This window comes from Trachypithecus francoisi, unplaced genomic scaffold, assembly GCF_009764315.1.
Source record: "Trachypithecus francoisi isolate TF-2019V2 unplaced genomic scaffold, Tfra_2.0 Lachesis_group0, whole genome shotgun sequence".
NCBI lineage: Eukaryota > Metazoa > Chordata > Mammalia > Primates > Cercopithecidae > Trachypithecus > Trachypithecus francoisi.
The window spans coordinates 44880028-44893602 of record NW_022681453.1 but is presented as its reverse complement, the minus strand read 5'-3'; the positions used below and the strand labels follow the sequence as shown (position 1 = coordinate 44893602).

At 36.7% G+C, this 13575-nt stretch overlaps 1 protein-coding gene across 2 annotated transcripts in view; it reads right to left on the bottom strand.

Annotated features, from left to right (window-relative positions):
* Positions 1-13575, bottom strand: part of CNTN6 (contactin 6) — a 303559-nt gene that overhangs the window by 171153 nt on the left and 118831 nt on the right. For both annotated transcript variants that reach the window (XM_033210480.1, XM_033210479.1), the window contains exon 3: positions 1747-1873. In XM_033210480.1, coding sequence (XP_033066371.1) covers positions 1747-1873 — 127 coding nt within the window. The remainder of the gene's footprint in view (positions 1-1746; positions 1874-13575) is intronic.

The window sequence follows — 13575 nt, the reverse complement described above, 5'->3', positions numbered from 1 at the left end:
TTATCTTGAGAACCTATTTTATATCCTTCTACCTGTTAAAAGCCAATAGATATTTTATATAAATATGTAATTTATTTATTTATGTGTCCATCTTATATTCAGCAAACTTTCAAAAAAAGGTATAGGAATTCTGATATTCTTTCTCTCCTAACCCCTAGGATCAACCTAATTAGCTCTCAAAAATAAAATTGCTACTTTAAGTATTAGGTGATCTCAATAAATGTATTAATCAAATTTTCATATATTTAACCGTATATTAAACTAATAAGACAGCTCATCATTTGAGAAAAACTAACAAATCAACGAACTCTGAATTGAGTGTCCCAAACTTGTAAAGTGAAGGATCTTCTCCTAACAGATGAGTTTCATTGGTTTGGGTAAGATAAAGACAAGGAAGCTTTAGTATGTGGAATGAGAAGACACGGTTCTTCAGTTCCTTTGTTGTAAAAAGAAGATGCTGAAGTTAGCTCAGAAAAATACAAGATAAGGTAGAATTGCCTTTAGCTTTGAAGTCATTTAGCTAATTAAGTGCATTTAAGTCATTTAATTAATTAATCGAGACAATTTTAGAATCTAAATAATTATACACATCAATAGTGTATTTTTACTGCAAAATAAAATTAGGCTAAACCAGCTTATTTTGTCAAAATGAACTGAAATTGTCACTTTTTGTGTGTATCATTTCAACTTCACATCTAAAAAACAAGACTTAAAAAAATGCTTTTAAAACCCAAAGCTACAAAAGTTTAATACGTATTTTCTTTTCCTGTATTAACACAATATATGAAGTTTCTACCAACTATCTTTATTATTTACCTATGTATATTTATATATGCATAGATTTTTAAATTTGTAAATTCCACCCACAATATGAATCAAATTCTGCCTTTGCTGCAACTTTGTAAATAAGAACAAAAACTTACTGACCCTTTCTCCCTATAATTCCACAAATAATATGTGAGAAACAAATATAGTTTTTTTTTTTTCCTTATTTGCCCAGAGTAAAAATTCCCTTTCTGCCTTAGAGGGTACATGGCTGTCTTCAACATATTTTTCTAAAATCAGTATTTTTGGGCCACCAGTGAAGTCACATAATTTTATGTGATGAAATAAATCTAGATATCCATCTTGATTCATTCTTTATAGAACATTTTCATAATCATTGTATATGTAGCAACTGAGGCTGCAGTTCCACATCGAGGTAGGGGTGGGAAATGCAAAATAAGCTTACATTTTAGTCGTTCAAATTGAGGAAACAAATCTTGCTTTCCTTTCTCTTCATTTTTTTTCTTTCTTTTTATCTTTCTTTTCTCCCTGGCTTCCTGTATTACTTGCTTCCTGTCTTTCTCTCCTCTCTCTCCCTTTTCTCTCTTTCTCTCTCTCCCTGTCTCTCTCTCTCTCTCTCTTTCTCAATTCTGACCACAATATGGCAATGCATGGCACCAATCTCAAGAATTAATGTTCTAAGCAGACCTAATCAGTAAGACAGAGACATAATTATGGTTACCTGGAGCTGATGGGTAGGCGCTTAATTATTGCCTGGAAAGTGGCATGAGGGAACACCCTGGGGTACTGGAAATGCCTATATCTTTATCTGAGTGATTGTCACATGGCTGCATAACCATAGAGAAATTTCTTGAGCTGTACACTACAAATTAGGACATTTTATAAAACATTTTATTTTGTGTATGTTTTGGTTCAGTGACGAAGAATAAAATAGTGTCATGCCCAGAGGTAGGATTTTACCTATAATGAGGTGAAGGGTAACCATTAGCAGCGCATTTCAGGATGACCTCAGATTTTGATAAATCCAAAGGAAAAATGACATCATGTGGCTCCTGAGTAAAAATAGGATGGTTTAAAAGACCATCACCTGGGAAAAGAAAAGAAAAAAATCACATAAAAAAAAAAAGGCCCTGTTTTGAATGCAAGTCTATATTAAATATAAATTCAATACACATATTTAAAATTATTTTATTTTAAAACAATCTCAAATTCACAGAAAATATTATAAAAATGGACAAAGAATTTCTTTCTCTTGTAAACCAGTCCCCTATACCCCAAATAAATTAGTTTATATTTCCGACAAACAAAGGGCATAACACCCACAAAACCAGCAATAACAAGAAATTAAGATTGATTCAGCACTAAACATCTAATCTTCAGGTCCCATAACCCATTTTTTCTAATAAAATACTTTTTTTGTTGTTTCATTTTTATTGTAGAGACAGTGTCTCACTCTGTCACCCAAGCTAGAGTGCAGTAGTGTGATCGTAGCTTACTGCAGCCTCTAACTCCTGGACTCAAGTGATCCTCCCATCTCAGCCTCCCAAGTAGTTAGAACCACAGGTGCCTGCCACCATGCCTGGCTATACGGAGTCACCTTGTGTTGTCCAAGCAGGTCTCAAACTCCTGACCTCAAGCCATTCTCCTACGTCAGCCTCCCAAAGTGCTGGGATTACAGGCTTAAGCCACTATGTCTGGCTCCCAATAAAATCTTTTAAACCGAAAGAATCCAGTTGATAATTTTTTTTTTTTTTTAGACAGGTTGTTATTCTGTTATACAGACTAAAGTTCAGTGGCACAATCACAGCAGCCTCAACCTCCTGGGCTCAGGTGAACCTTCCACCTAGGCTTCCTGAGTTAATTTTTGCCACCATGCCAGTTTAATATTTGTTTTTTTGTAGAGATGGCGTTTCACCATGTTGCCAGGCTGGTCTTAAAATTCTGGGCTCAAGCATTCCATTCACCTCGGCCTCCCAGTGTGCTGGGATTATAGGCATGACCCACCATGACTGGACTCTCTTAATTATGCCTCTTTAGTCTATTTCTATGCCTCTTTAGTCTATTTCTATCTGAAACAGTTCCCCAGTCTTTCCTTGATTTCCCTGACTTTAACACCTTAGATCACAAGGTGGTTATTTGGTAAAGTTTCACCTAATTTGGGCTTATCTGAATAGTCAGGTATCAACGGCAAGTCACAGACTCTTCCCTGTAGGGGTAGGAGCTGTATGCCAAGGGCACATATAATAAAAGGGTCTGTAAAGATGTTTAAAAATAATAATAAAAGCAGTAAAAATTGGCATTAAAATATTACTATAAAAAACACTTCTCCCAGCCAGCAAGTACACTGATCCTGTCCTGCCCTCTCTTCCTCTAGCCCCTCCTCCTTTACTGGATACACCAGTGGAGGTAATAAAACACTTTCGTTATAATTTGATTCAGGATGCCGTGCTCTTTATGTTGCATTCTGTCAGGTAGAAGGTTAAGACTTCTATTTGTCCCATTGTTCTTGAAGTTAAATAATCTTTTGACTAAGGTGGTGCCTGTCAAACTTCTCCAGTATAAAAGTTTTTTTTTTTTCTTTATAATTAGTGTTTTGTGGCTAGGGACTTTAGACAATGCAAATATGCCTCATTGGACATTTAAACTTTTTATTCATATATTTCTATGAGGATGACCTGCTTTATCGGTGTGAATTCAAGCTTTCTTATTTTGGTCAATGAGTTATAATACATTTGCTATTTATTCAGTGCTTTCAAATGGCCTGCCCTTTGGCATGTACTTATCATTCTTTGAATTTTTCCTATCTGATTCAAGAAAGAGTTCCAGGATTATCTTGTATTTCACGTGCTCTGCCAGCACAGTAGCTGTTGTTGTTGTTGTTGTTGTTAAAAACAAAAACAAAATGGAAAAAAACCTGGTTTCCTTTATTCGAGATTGGTATTTAGAAACCATCATGAGAATGCTCAATGTACTCATTTTTATGGAGCTGCTCTTGCCCTGAGCCTCTCAGCAGATTTGTGTGTGTGCATAGATTTTATATGTGTGTGTTGTGTTCATTTATGGTGATTTATAGTTTTCCTCTATTTATATTTGCAACTCCCATTTAGACTGTGAGAACTCTGGTGCCCATTATCTTTGACATATTTATGCATTTGCTCAATTCTCCTGCATGTGACTAGTCTCCTATTACTGTCAGCATCCCCTTCTGCCTGCTCAGGTCCTGATGTCCACTCCCAGTTTTACTCCCACACCTGCCCTGACACCACTTGCTGGGCGGTTCATCCCTCCTCACCTCATTCAGATTCTGATGCTGTTTAGGGTCTGCCTCCAGTGTGGATGCCCTCCTTCACCCCACTCAGGCTCTGACACTTGGTACACACATATTCCTGAATAGATAGCTTTCTCACATCATTCAGATTGCACGGGAGCTCTCTTCCCTCCAGAAACCACCCTCTTTCTCCTCGGCTCCCACACTAGACTCCAGGCTTCTGCCTTCAGCACCCTCCCCTAACAATGGAAACCTCCTCCCTCTCCTCAGGCTCTGATACCCTCTGGCAGGCCACTCCACCACAGGCATGGACCTTACTTGGTCTCACCTTACTTGGGCTCTGCCACTCACACCAAGTCACCACTGCCCTAACCCCTGTCCTGCATGGATGCCTCTCTCACCCCACTCAGGTTCCAGCATCTCCGACTGGGCTGCTGTGGCTCTGCTCTCCCACACACACATGGATGCCTACCTCCCTCAGCTCCAATTCATGGCATTTGGACTAAATTGCTATGAAAGAAAGGGAAGGGGAAGAGGAGGAGGAAGAGCTTAGTACTCACGTGTAAGGTGAAATTCTGTGGTTTTTATTTTTTAATATCCTGAAAGAAACCAAAATATTTCTTCCCCAAATATTGAGGATTGTTGAGTTAAAGGTACTGAAAAGCCAGGAGAACACCCGGCCTCACCTCAGCCTCTGCTTGATGGCAGGACATCCATGCTTCCTTCCTGGCGACAGCACTTGCTATCAGCCCAGAGAAGGCACCAGCAGGCACCAGAGGCATCTGAGAACAGATTTTACTATCCTCTGACATTTTCCCACCTTTTAAAGAACTAAAACTGTTCTTTCCTTTGCCTTGTTACTATGTAGAATTTATGGCTTTTTGATAAAATATTATTGAAACATCACCCCAAGCCACTGCCTTGAGAGAAATACTTTTGAACTGAGGTCTCTTGGTATGATGGGTCCAGCGTGTGTTAATACATTTCTGCTTTTCTTTTGTTAATTTGATTTTTGTTTGTAGGAGAGTGTCTCAACTAAAAACGTAAAAAGGGAAATAAAAGAAATTATGTTTTCTCCCCTACAGTGCATTGTGCATCGAGCGTAAACCTGATCATGTTAGGACTTAATCTGAAGTCCAGTCTGTAATTCTCATAATTGTACTTGACTGATATGTGAGGTTGCTTCTCCTGTATTAACCCATAGTCATTTTCTTCTATATCAACCACAGCACTAAAGAACCTCAAAGTTGGAAGATCTTCTACAGACCATTCAGGTGAGATTTCTTGGTTGGAAAGACAATAGAGCTACTGGTTAAGAATGTGTGCTCTGGAATCAAATGGGCCTCAGGGGATTTAAGCAATCTTCTGTGTCCTTGTTATTAAAATAGATGCAATGTCTGTATCAGATGGTTGTTTTGAGATTCAATAATATATTGTTTATAAAATATGTCACATTGTGCCTCATAATGAGTAGATATATAGTCATCAAATTATGACAATCATCAGCATCACCATCATCATCCATCATCATTAGTACAGAGAAGGAAATTGAAACCCAGGAAGTTGAATCATCTTTTCCAAATTTACCATCTGTCTTAAGAGAGAGCAAGAGATTAAACTTTAGTTTCCTGATTCCCTCTCTGTTGTTTTCACCATACACTCAGATCTGCTACCATACCATTAGTCTTCTAAAATATTTGCAATTGGGTAAAATAAGTTCTTTTATTAACTTCATCTTAAAATTGTAATTTCGGTACCTCACATCACTGACATGGAAGTGTAGACAGATAGAGGTTCTAATTCTAGCCTAGTCAGTTACTGGCTCCCCAGTGCTGGACAAGTTACTTTACCACTCTTGTTCTCTGATTTCTCAGCTGTTAAAGGAGGATGCTATGTCATATATCTTAGTGTTCCTGTAAACGATGATTGAGCAAGTGGATTGAAGATGCTTTACTGACTTTTCTTACATCAATGCCTAATGAAATGTGCGAGACATTGTGAGTACAAATAACAAACAAACAGAAATTAACAATGCCTGAAAAGAAAAGGAACGTATCCTGACAACATTACTTAAAGAAAAAAACCAAAACAACTGTGGAATAAAAACAGTCTGGTCAGGCTCAGAGAAGGGAAGGAGTTCTTGATTTCCTAACGTCCTCAAACCCTATAGAAATTACTGGTGAAATAACACCATTCTGAGAATTCTCATTATAACTTCTGAATCTGGAGATAAGCAGATTCGTAGGTACATAGATGGAAAGGTCTTATCTTTTTCTTTTACCTCCTCCTGGCTGAAGAGCAATGAAAAGGACTTCTGGGCAACAATAACAACAACAACAAAAGGTAAAGTGGGGGAAATATGGATAGTAAACTTGACTCTATTTAACCAATTAATAATGTCATGCCCATGCACTCAGGGGTGAAGCCTCTGAAGCCCATTAGAAAAGTACTGCATCTTCCAGTGAAGTATACTCATGTCTCTTCCAACAATAATCTTGCTGCAATTCATTAAAAAATAAATCTTAGGATAGAGAGAAGCACCCAGGTATCCCAAAGAGGCTGAACTTTTCTTGGCTCCATCATTCTCTCAGGCTACAAAACATGGGTACTCACGATATATCCTGTCTCCAAACTGGAGCTAAGAAGGAGAAGAAAAAATGTTTCCAGATATAATAAAAAGAAAGTTCAAAAATATATATTTCCCCATTAACTAAAAAGTGAATTTTCTGTACACAATCTCTCAAGCGTGAACAATATGAAAAGAAATGGAATAGTAACTATGCAAATATATTGCAGCAATAAAAGAGTAAAACATGGCATGACTGAGACAGGCAAAATACTCAGTCTAGAAGAAAACATAACTCAAGAAAACCTAGGGAATTTCTCAAAACGGTTTTATGCTATAGAATAAGAACATGAGTTTTTTAAAATAGTATAACAATGTCAATATGAAAAAAATACAGACAATAGAACCAGATAAATTTGGAGACCGTGAACCTAAGGCTGCAAATTGTAACCCAGGCAGCATCAATAAATAACAAATAAATCAATTGGAATAGGCAAGCAACAAAACAAACACCCACTGAAAGTCACATTACTGCTATAATGTTTTGAGATGATTGCAATTATCTCACATAATTTGAAAAAAGCACAGATAATAAAACAATGAGGAGAAGGTAATGGATAAGAAACATAGATGAAGATGATTCAACATAAAGATCCTTGAGGTCACTGAGTTACAGAATCAAACACATGTCTCAGTAAATACCATTAAGAAATTTTGAGAGCGAGGCTGGATACCATAGGGAGACCCTGTCTCTACCAAAAACAAAAAGAAAAGAAAAACTAGCAGTGGTGGGTGCCTGTAGTCCCAGCTACGCAGTGGGAGAATCTCTTGAGCTCAGGAATTTGAGGCTGCAGTGAACTATGATCACACTGCTGTACTATGACCTGGGTGACAGAGCAAGACCCCATCACACACACATAAGCACACAGAGTGAAAGAGAAAACTCAGAATAGGCTGGGATTTGAAATAGTACCATTTTATACCAGAAAACAAAATGCATTTTCAAATACTTCTGCTTTAAGAATATATTTGGGAATAAGTATGGTGTTGGTATTTTTGAGCCACTGTAACAATTAGTGAGTAATTGTATTGAAAACACATACTACTATACAATCACCAATGATTATAACGGTACTCTCTACAAAATGTTTTATTAGAGAGGCTGGGCATGGTGGCTCACACCTGTAATCCCTGCACTTTGGGAGGCCAAGACAGGCAGATTGCTTGAGTCCAGGAATTCAAGACCTTATCTCAAAAAAAAAAAAATGTTTTATTTGGCAGTAAGACAAGAATGTTGGAATAGGTGGACACTGAAAAATAAGTGTTTCTAAGTGATAATTAAATAAAAATTGTACAATATTGTTGAAAATGCATATAGGGTTCTGCCCTACCTTTCTTCTATGGAATTAAAAAGTTAATTGCATTATCTGACTACAATATTAGATCTAACCTACCAGTATCTAACGTTCATTATCATTCCCTAAATACTGAGAACTTTTTATTCTAATGCAGTCACATTCTGGCATTTCTGAATGGCCCATGAACCATTTCATGGAGAAGTAGCTCTTAAACTATGGAGATCCTTAAAGGCATGTTCAATCTGCTTTAGGCCATTCCTTGGGCCATGGCTGACTGGACGAGAAGTGAATATGTTCTTCTTGGGCTCTTGTGTTTTTCTCTCCCAAGAATTTAGATACAATATTAAGAGATGCTGGTCTCTGCTGGTTGCTTGAGCAGAGATGAGGATGTTCATAACTCTTATAATATCCATCATCCATAAAACTCACAAAGAGGTAGAGAATACCAGTCTAAAGAAAGGCAGATAAGTAGATGGTAGAGAGAGAGGGTGGGGGAACAGAATGATGGAGAGAATGACTAATTTAGAGAGAGACTTTATTCCCTGAATTTTTAGATCTTTGGTTTCATCTAGTGAGATCTGCCTCTAGGTTACATGAACCACTAACTGTATGGTTTCTGTTTCTTACAACTAAAACAGCTTTAGAAAGACAGCTTTAAATAAACCATAGAAAGGGACCAGTGTTTTGCTGCTTTTCCTCTCCAGGGCTTTTAGAGGAAATCATAAGGGGAAACTCACATACATTAGAAAGCCTGTATCTAAAAGAACACAGAACTAAAAGTCATATTATTTTTGGTTCTACCTGAATCACATTGTATGAGCATGGGCAAATTTCAGGTTTCACTCAGGGATAAGACTAGAGAGCTCCAAGATCATACCCAGATATAAAGTACTTAAGATCTTTCTGTGTTAGAATTTTGTCCCTCCCAATATATTTCCCCAACCCAGCTCCAGGAACCTCCAGAATATCTTCTACTGCAGAAGTCTAATTTGCACAAATGTTGCAATGCCTTTGAGGATTTTCCATTTGTGTGAGTTGGGGCTATGAGCTGGGACATTGCATATTGGTTAGGCAGCTGATGAAAGGAAGAACCTGGAAGTCAGTGGGTCAGCAGTGGGTCATATTTACACTGAATGGTGGGGAAAGTCCCCCAGGGCATGCGAGGGTCACTGAAAAAGTATTCTTATGCCCAAAAGGAAAGTGCCATTAAAAAGCAAATAAAAAACATCATTCCAGACCAAGAAAGATACTAGGGAAGTAAGAAAATGTTTTATATTTTAATAACTTTAATGGCAATTTTGTTCTGCCTTTTGAACAAGGGACCTCACATGTTCATTTTGTATTGGGGTCTGCAAATAATGTAGTTAAACCTGACTAAAACTTAAAGACATTAAATAATTAGCTCAAAATCACATCCTTATTAATAGTCCAGAGCTGGCATTCAAATCCAGGTTTGACTCCAAGTCCAGAGTGACACAAATTATACATCCACTTGAGTTCCGCATACTTTCAGTACTATAAAAGCTGTACCCTCCCTGATTTATTTTTCTTCTATTACCAAGCTTCTACTTTAGTTTTTCAAGCTCATACTCTTTAACCTGTAGAGCTTAACCTAGACTAAACTCACTTAATATCTTTCTTGGAATGCAGGTTCTATAAAGAGTTAAGCCTTTTTTTCTTTCCTTTCCTTTCCTTTCTTTTCTTCCTTCCTCCTCCCCTTACCACATGTATCTATTTTCTGTCAATTTTCTTTACACTTCCAGTCAAGTCACAAAATTTTAAAATAGAAAAAATACTTAGAGAAATGTTTGCCTAATTTACAGAAACAACAACAACAACAACAACAAACATAAAAAGTAATTCTAGAGGGGTCAAGTGTCCTATTTAAGAACTAGAGGCAGACCGGAGTTTTAAATCAGAAGACCAAGCTCTGAACTGAGATCTCACTACCTGTTGATGTTTAGCTTTTGAAGGGTTTTATGCAGTGAAGATATGTCAGACTTATTTTATAGGAGAAAGAAAAAAGGAAAAAAAAGTAAACTTTGTCAGCTATGTTCAAAAATAAAGATGATAAAGCTAGAGTTTTAAAAATAGTTATGAAATTATTATACTAGTGTAAGTAGAGATATACATCTTACTAAGGTGGTGGGAGCAAGAACTGAAAGCAACGGTAAAAGGTGATTTGCCAATTAACTGAATGTGGGAGCATGATTAGAGGAAAAGGAAACAGTAAGGATTGCTCAGAGATTTGTTGTTTTTCAACACAGAGGAATAAAGAAAAGAGGAATGTTTGTCCTAGAAAAAAATACTAATGCAGATATAAAGATATTTATGGGCACTGGAGCTTACAGGCTTAGCTGTCCAACTAACAACTGGAAACACTGATGTTGCTCAGTATTAAGGGCTGGGATGGGAGACTGATTTTTGAATTGTTGCCTTTTAAATTGTAAGAAAAAGAAATTTTTATTGTAATAATCATTTGATAATACTTTCAACAAATGTATTTGGAATTGTTTCGAAAATATATGTTCAAAATAGCTTGAACATCAAGCATCAGTTAGATTCAAGCCATACTTGAAATCAGCACTCATTTCACAAGATGCAAAGCTGAACTGTGTCTATGGACTGGACACTCAGTGGCCTCTTACTCTGTAACACTGAAGATATGAAGAAGAGGAGCTGCACAGTCAGTCACCTGACAGTGGCCATGCTTGTTGTTTCTTACATGCAGTAGACATTTGTGAAGATGATTCTTAATGTGAAGGCAGCTTTTAACATAATGGAGTCATTCTGGTTGTTTTTATGTTACTCTAGCAGAATGAACTAATGGTATATGCATGGTGTAAAGTTGAAGATCTGCAGTATTTCAGTCCAGTCAGATATCTATGGTGACCTTATGATTTGAGGTTAAGCATTAAACCTGCCTGAAATGTATATGCCATATTGGAAGTGGCATGCAGATCATAAAGTAAATTATAATAAGAAGAGTTCATTAGCATATATTTCACATTTTGTTGATCTCTTTAGGTTAAAGCCAGAGTAAAATAAAATTCTACATCATTGCTTATCTAGATATTGCCAGCACACAGTGATAAATCCAACATAAGTAAACTCAACCAACTTTTATTAGCTCTAACTCTGTGTTGAACCTTCTTTATGCACTGACAATGCAAAAATAAATAAGTGGATTGCATTCAAGAAGCTGACACTCAAATAAGAGTAATTTGGGAGCATAGTAAGTACCAGGAATAAAGTTAAACTTGTACATGAATTATCTTATTTGGTCCTTTCGAGAACTCTGTGAGGCAGATTTTAGTATTTCCATTTCAAAGATGAAGAAAATGAGGTTTAGAGAATGGAAATAACTTGCTCTATATCAAATGGCTAAAGAGCGGTGAGGCTCAATTTTGAATGTAGGCAAACTGACTCCAGAACTCATACTGTAAATCACTGTGATATATACTCCAGAAAAGGAAGCCAATAAGAAAACAATTAACAAACTATAATATTACAGGATAAGTGTTACACCAAAAGTATAAAAATAATTTTAAAGGAGCCCAGAGGAGGAAGCAATCAATTCTACCTACAGGTTTTGGAAAAATGCCAAAAAAGGCAACATTTGAGCTACGTGTAAAAGAATGAAAATAACAATGCCATTGAAACAGAAATTATAGTAAGGAAGTTCTAAGAAGAAGAATAGCTTGAATAAAGATATGAAAATACCTGTCATTCGAAAGAATATAACCAGTCTGGAAGGTGGGAGAGTCATGAAATAGAAAGATGGAATGGTAGATTTAGAACAGTTTTGAAGGACTTAAATGACACGACAGAGGTTTGAATTTGATCTGTAAACAGTTAGAAAACATGGAAGTGTTTTCAGTTTTAAGCAAGATTATGATATGTTTAGATCTATGACTCACAGGAGGAAGGGTGGGGAAAGAGAAACCACAGATCAAGGAGATTATTTATCAAACATTTGAAAACACTGAGATAATTGGGCATTGTCGGTAGGAATAAAGAGAACAAGAATGATGTGAGAACTATTTTGAAGGATGTAGGCACAATACCAACAAAATATTAGAAATGATTTGATGTGAGGAAAGAGGCAAAGACAACATTAAAGATTACTCTGAGTTAGCTATTGGGGTTGAATGCAAGAATGTATGTATGCTGAAGTCCTTAGCTGTTAAAGGAAGAAAGAGAAGAGAAAGATGAGGAGCAGTGAGAATGAAAAAAGATGAGAAAGGAGATATAAAGTTAATTTATTTTTTTATTCATTTACTGAACAATCATTTATTTGTGGGATTACTATGTGCAAGAATCATCTTAGAGCCTGAAAATACAGCAATGAACAAAACAGATAACTTTGAGTCTATGACAGAGCTTGTATTCTAATTGAGGGAGGCATAAGATAAATGAACAAATAAACAGATGGCATAAGAGATTGTTGTGAGTGCTATGGAGAAAGATACAGGGTAAGGGAGCTAGAAATGCTGAAGTGAGGTGTTAGTTTATAAAAGGCAGTGAAGGAAGGCATCACTGGTCTGGTGACATCTGAACAGAGATCTAAGGAAAAATGGATAATAAAACATGCACTGAGAAAAATTCTAGGCAGAGGAACAGCAAGTGTCAAACCCCTGAGGCTGAAAGCATGGATATCATTTAAGCAAAAATAATGGTGACTGGGACCAAAGTATTTGTGGTATAGATGTATGATAATTGGATTCTAGATTTCTTTTTGTATATTCAAGCAGTGAGATTTGTAATATGTTGGAGAAAAATTTGGAAATCATGAACGAGTATAAGGTATTCAACCTAAGGAGATGGAGGGATAGGTTTTCCATTTTCTGGGGAGAGAAAACACTCACGTAGAACAGTTTGCTTGTGCTGGGGGTTGGGAGGAGGATCAAGAGTTTGGTTTTATAAATGTTGAATTTGAGGTTTCTGTTAGACTTTCTACTAAAATATCTAAGGTGGCATCCAATAGATGAATCTGGAGTTCTGGAGATAATTATCAACTGAAGGTATATGCATTTGAAGGTCATCGGATTGAGTGTATACAAAGCAAAACAAACTAACAAAAGACCCCAAACTCATCCTGAAGACACAGAACAACTAAAGATCACACTGGTGAGGAGGAACCAGTAAAGAGACTGAGGAACAATAGCCAGTGTTGTAGGAGTGTCCTATGAGAGTGATGGACTAGAATCTAAAATTAAAGATGCTGAATGGTCAGCTTTGACAAATAGGGAAGATAGGTAAATAAGACGAGGGAAAAACATACCACTGCATTTAGCAATGTGAAAGAGGTTACTAAGGACCTAGCAAGAGTTGCTGAGTGGAGTGTACATCCTGAATGGAGTTAGGATATGGAGCATGTGAAGAGAGGAATTGAAGACAATGAATTTGAAAAAAAAAATTCTATGGAGTTTCTCATAAAAGGGTCTAGAGAAATAGGGTTATACTACAGGAAGACATGGGGTCAATGGTGCATTTGGTTGAGATGGGATACTACATTATATTGACATCATTCTGGGCATGACTCAGTTGCATGACAACATGATGATACAGGAGAGAGAGGACAATATCTTGAGTGA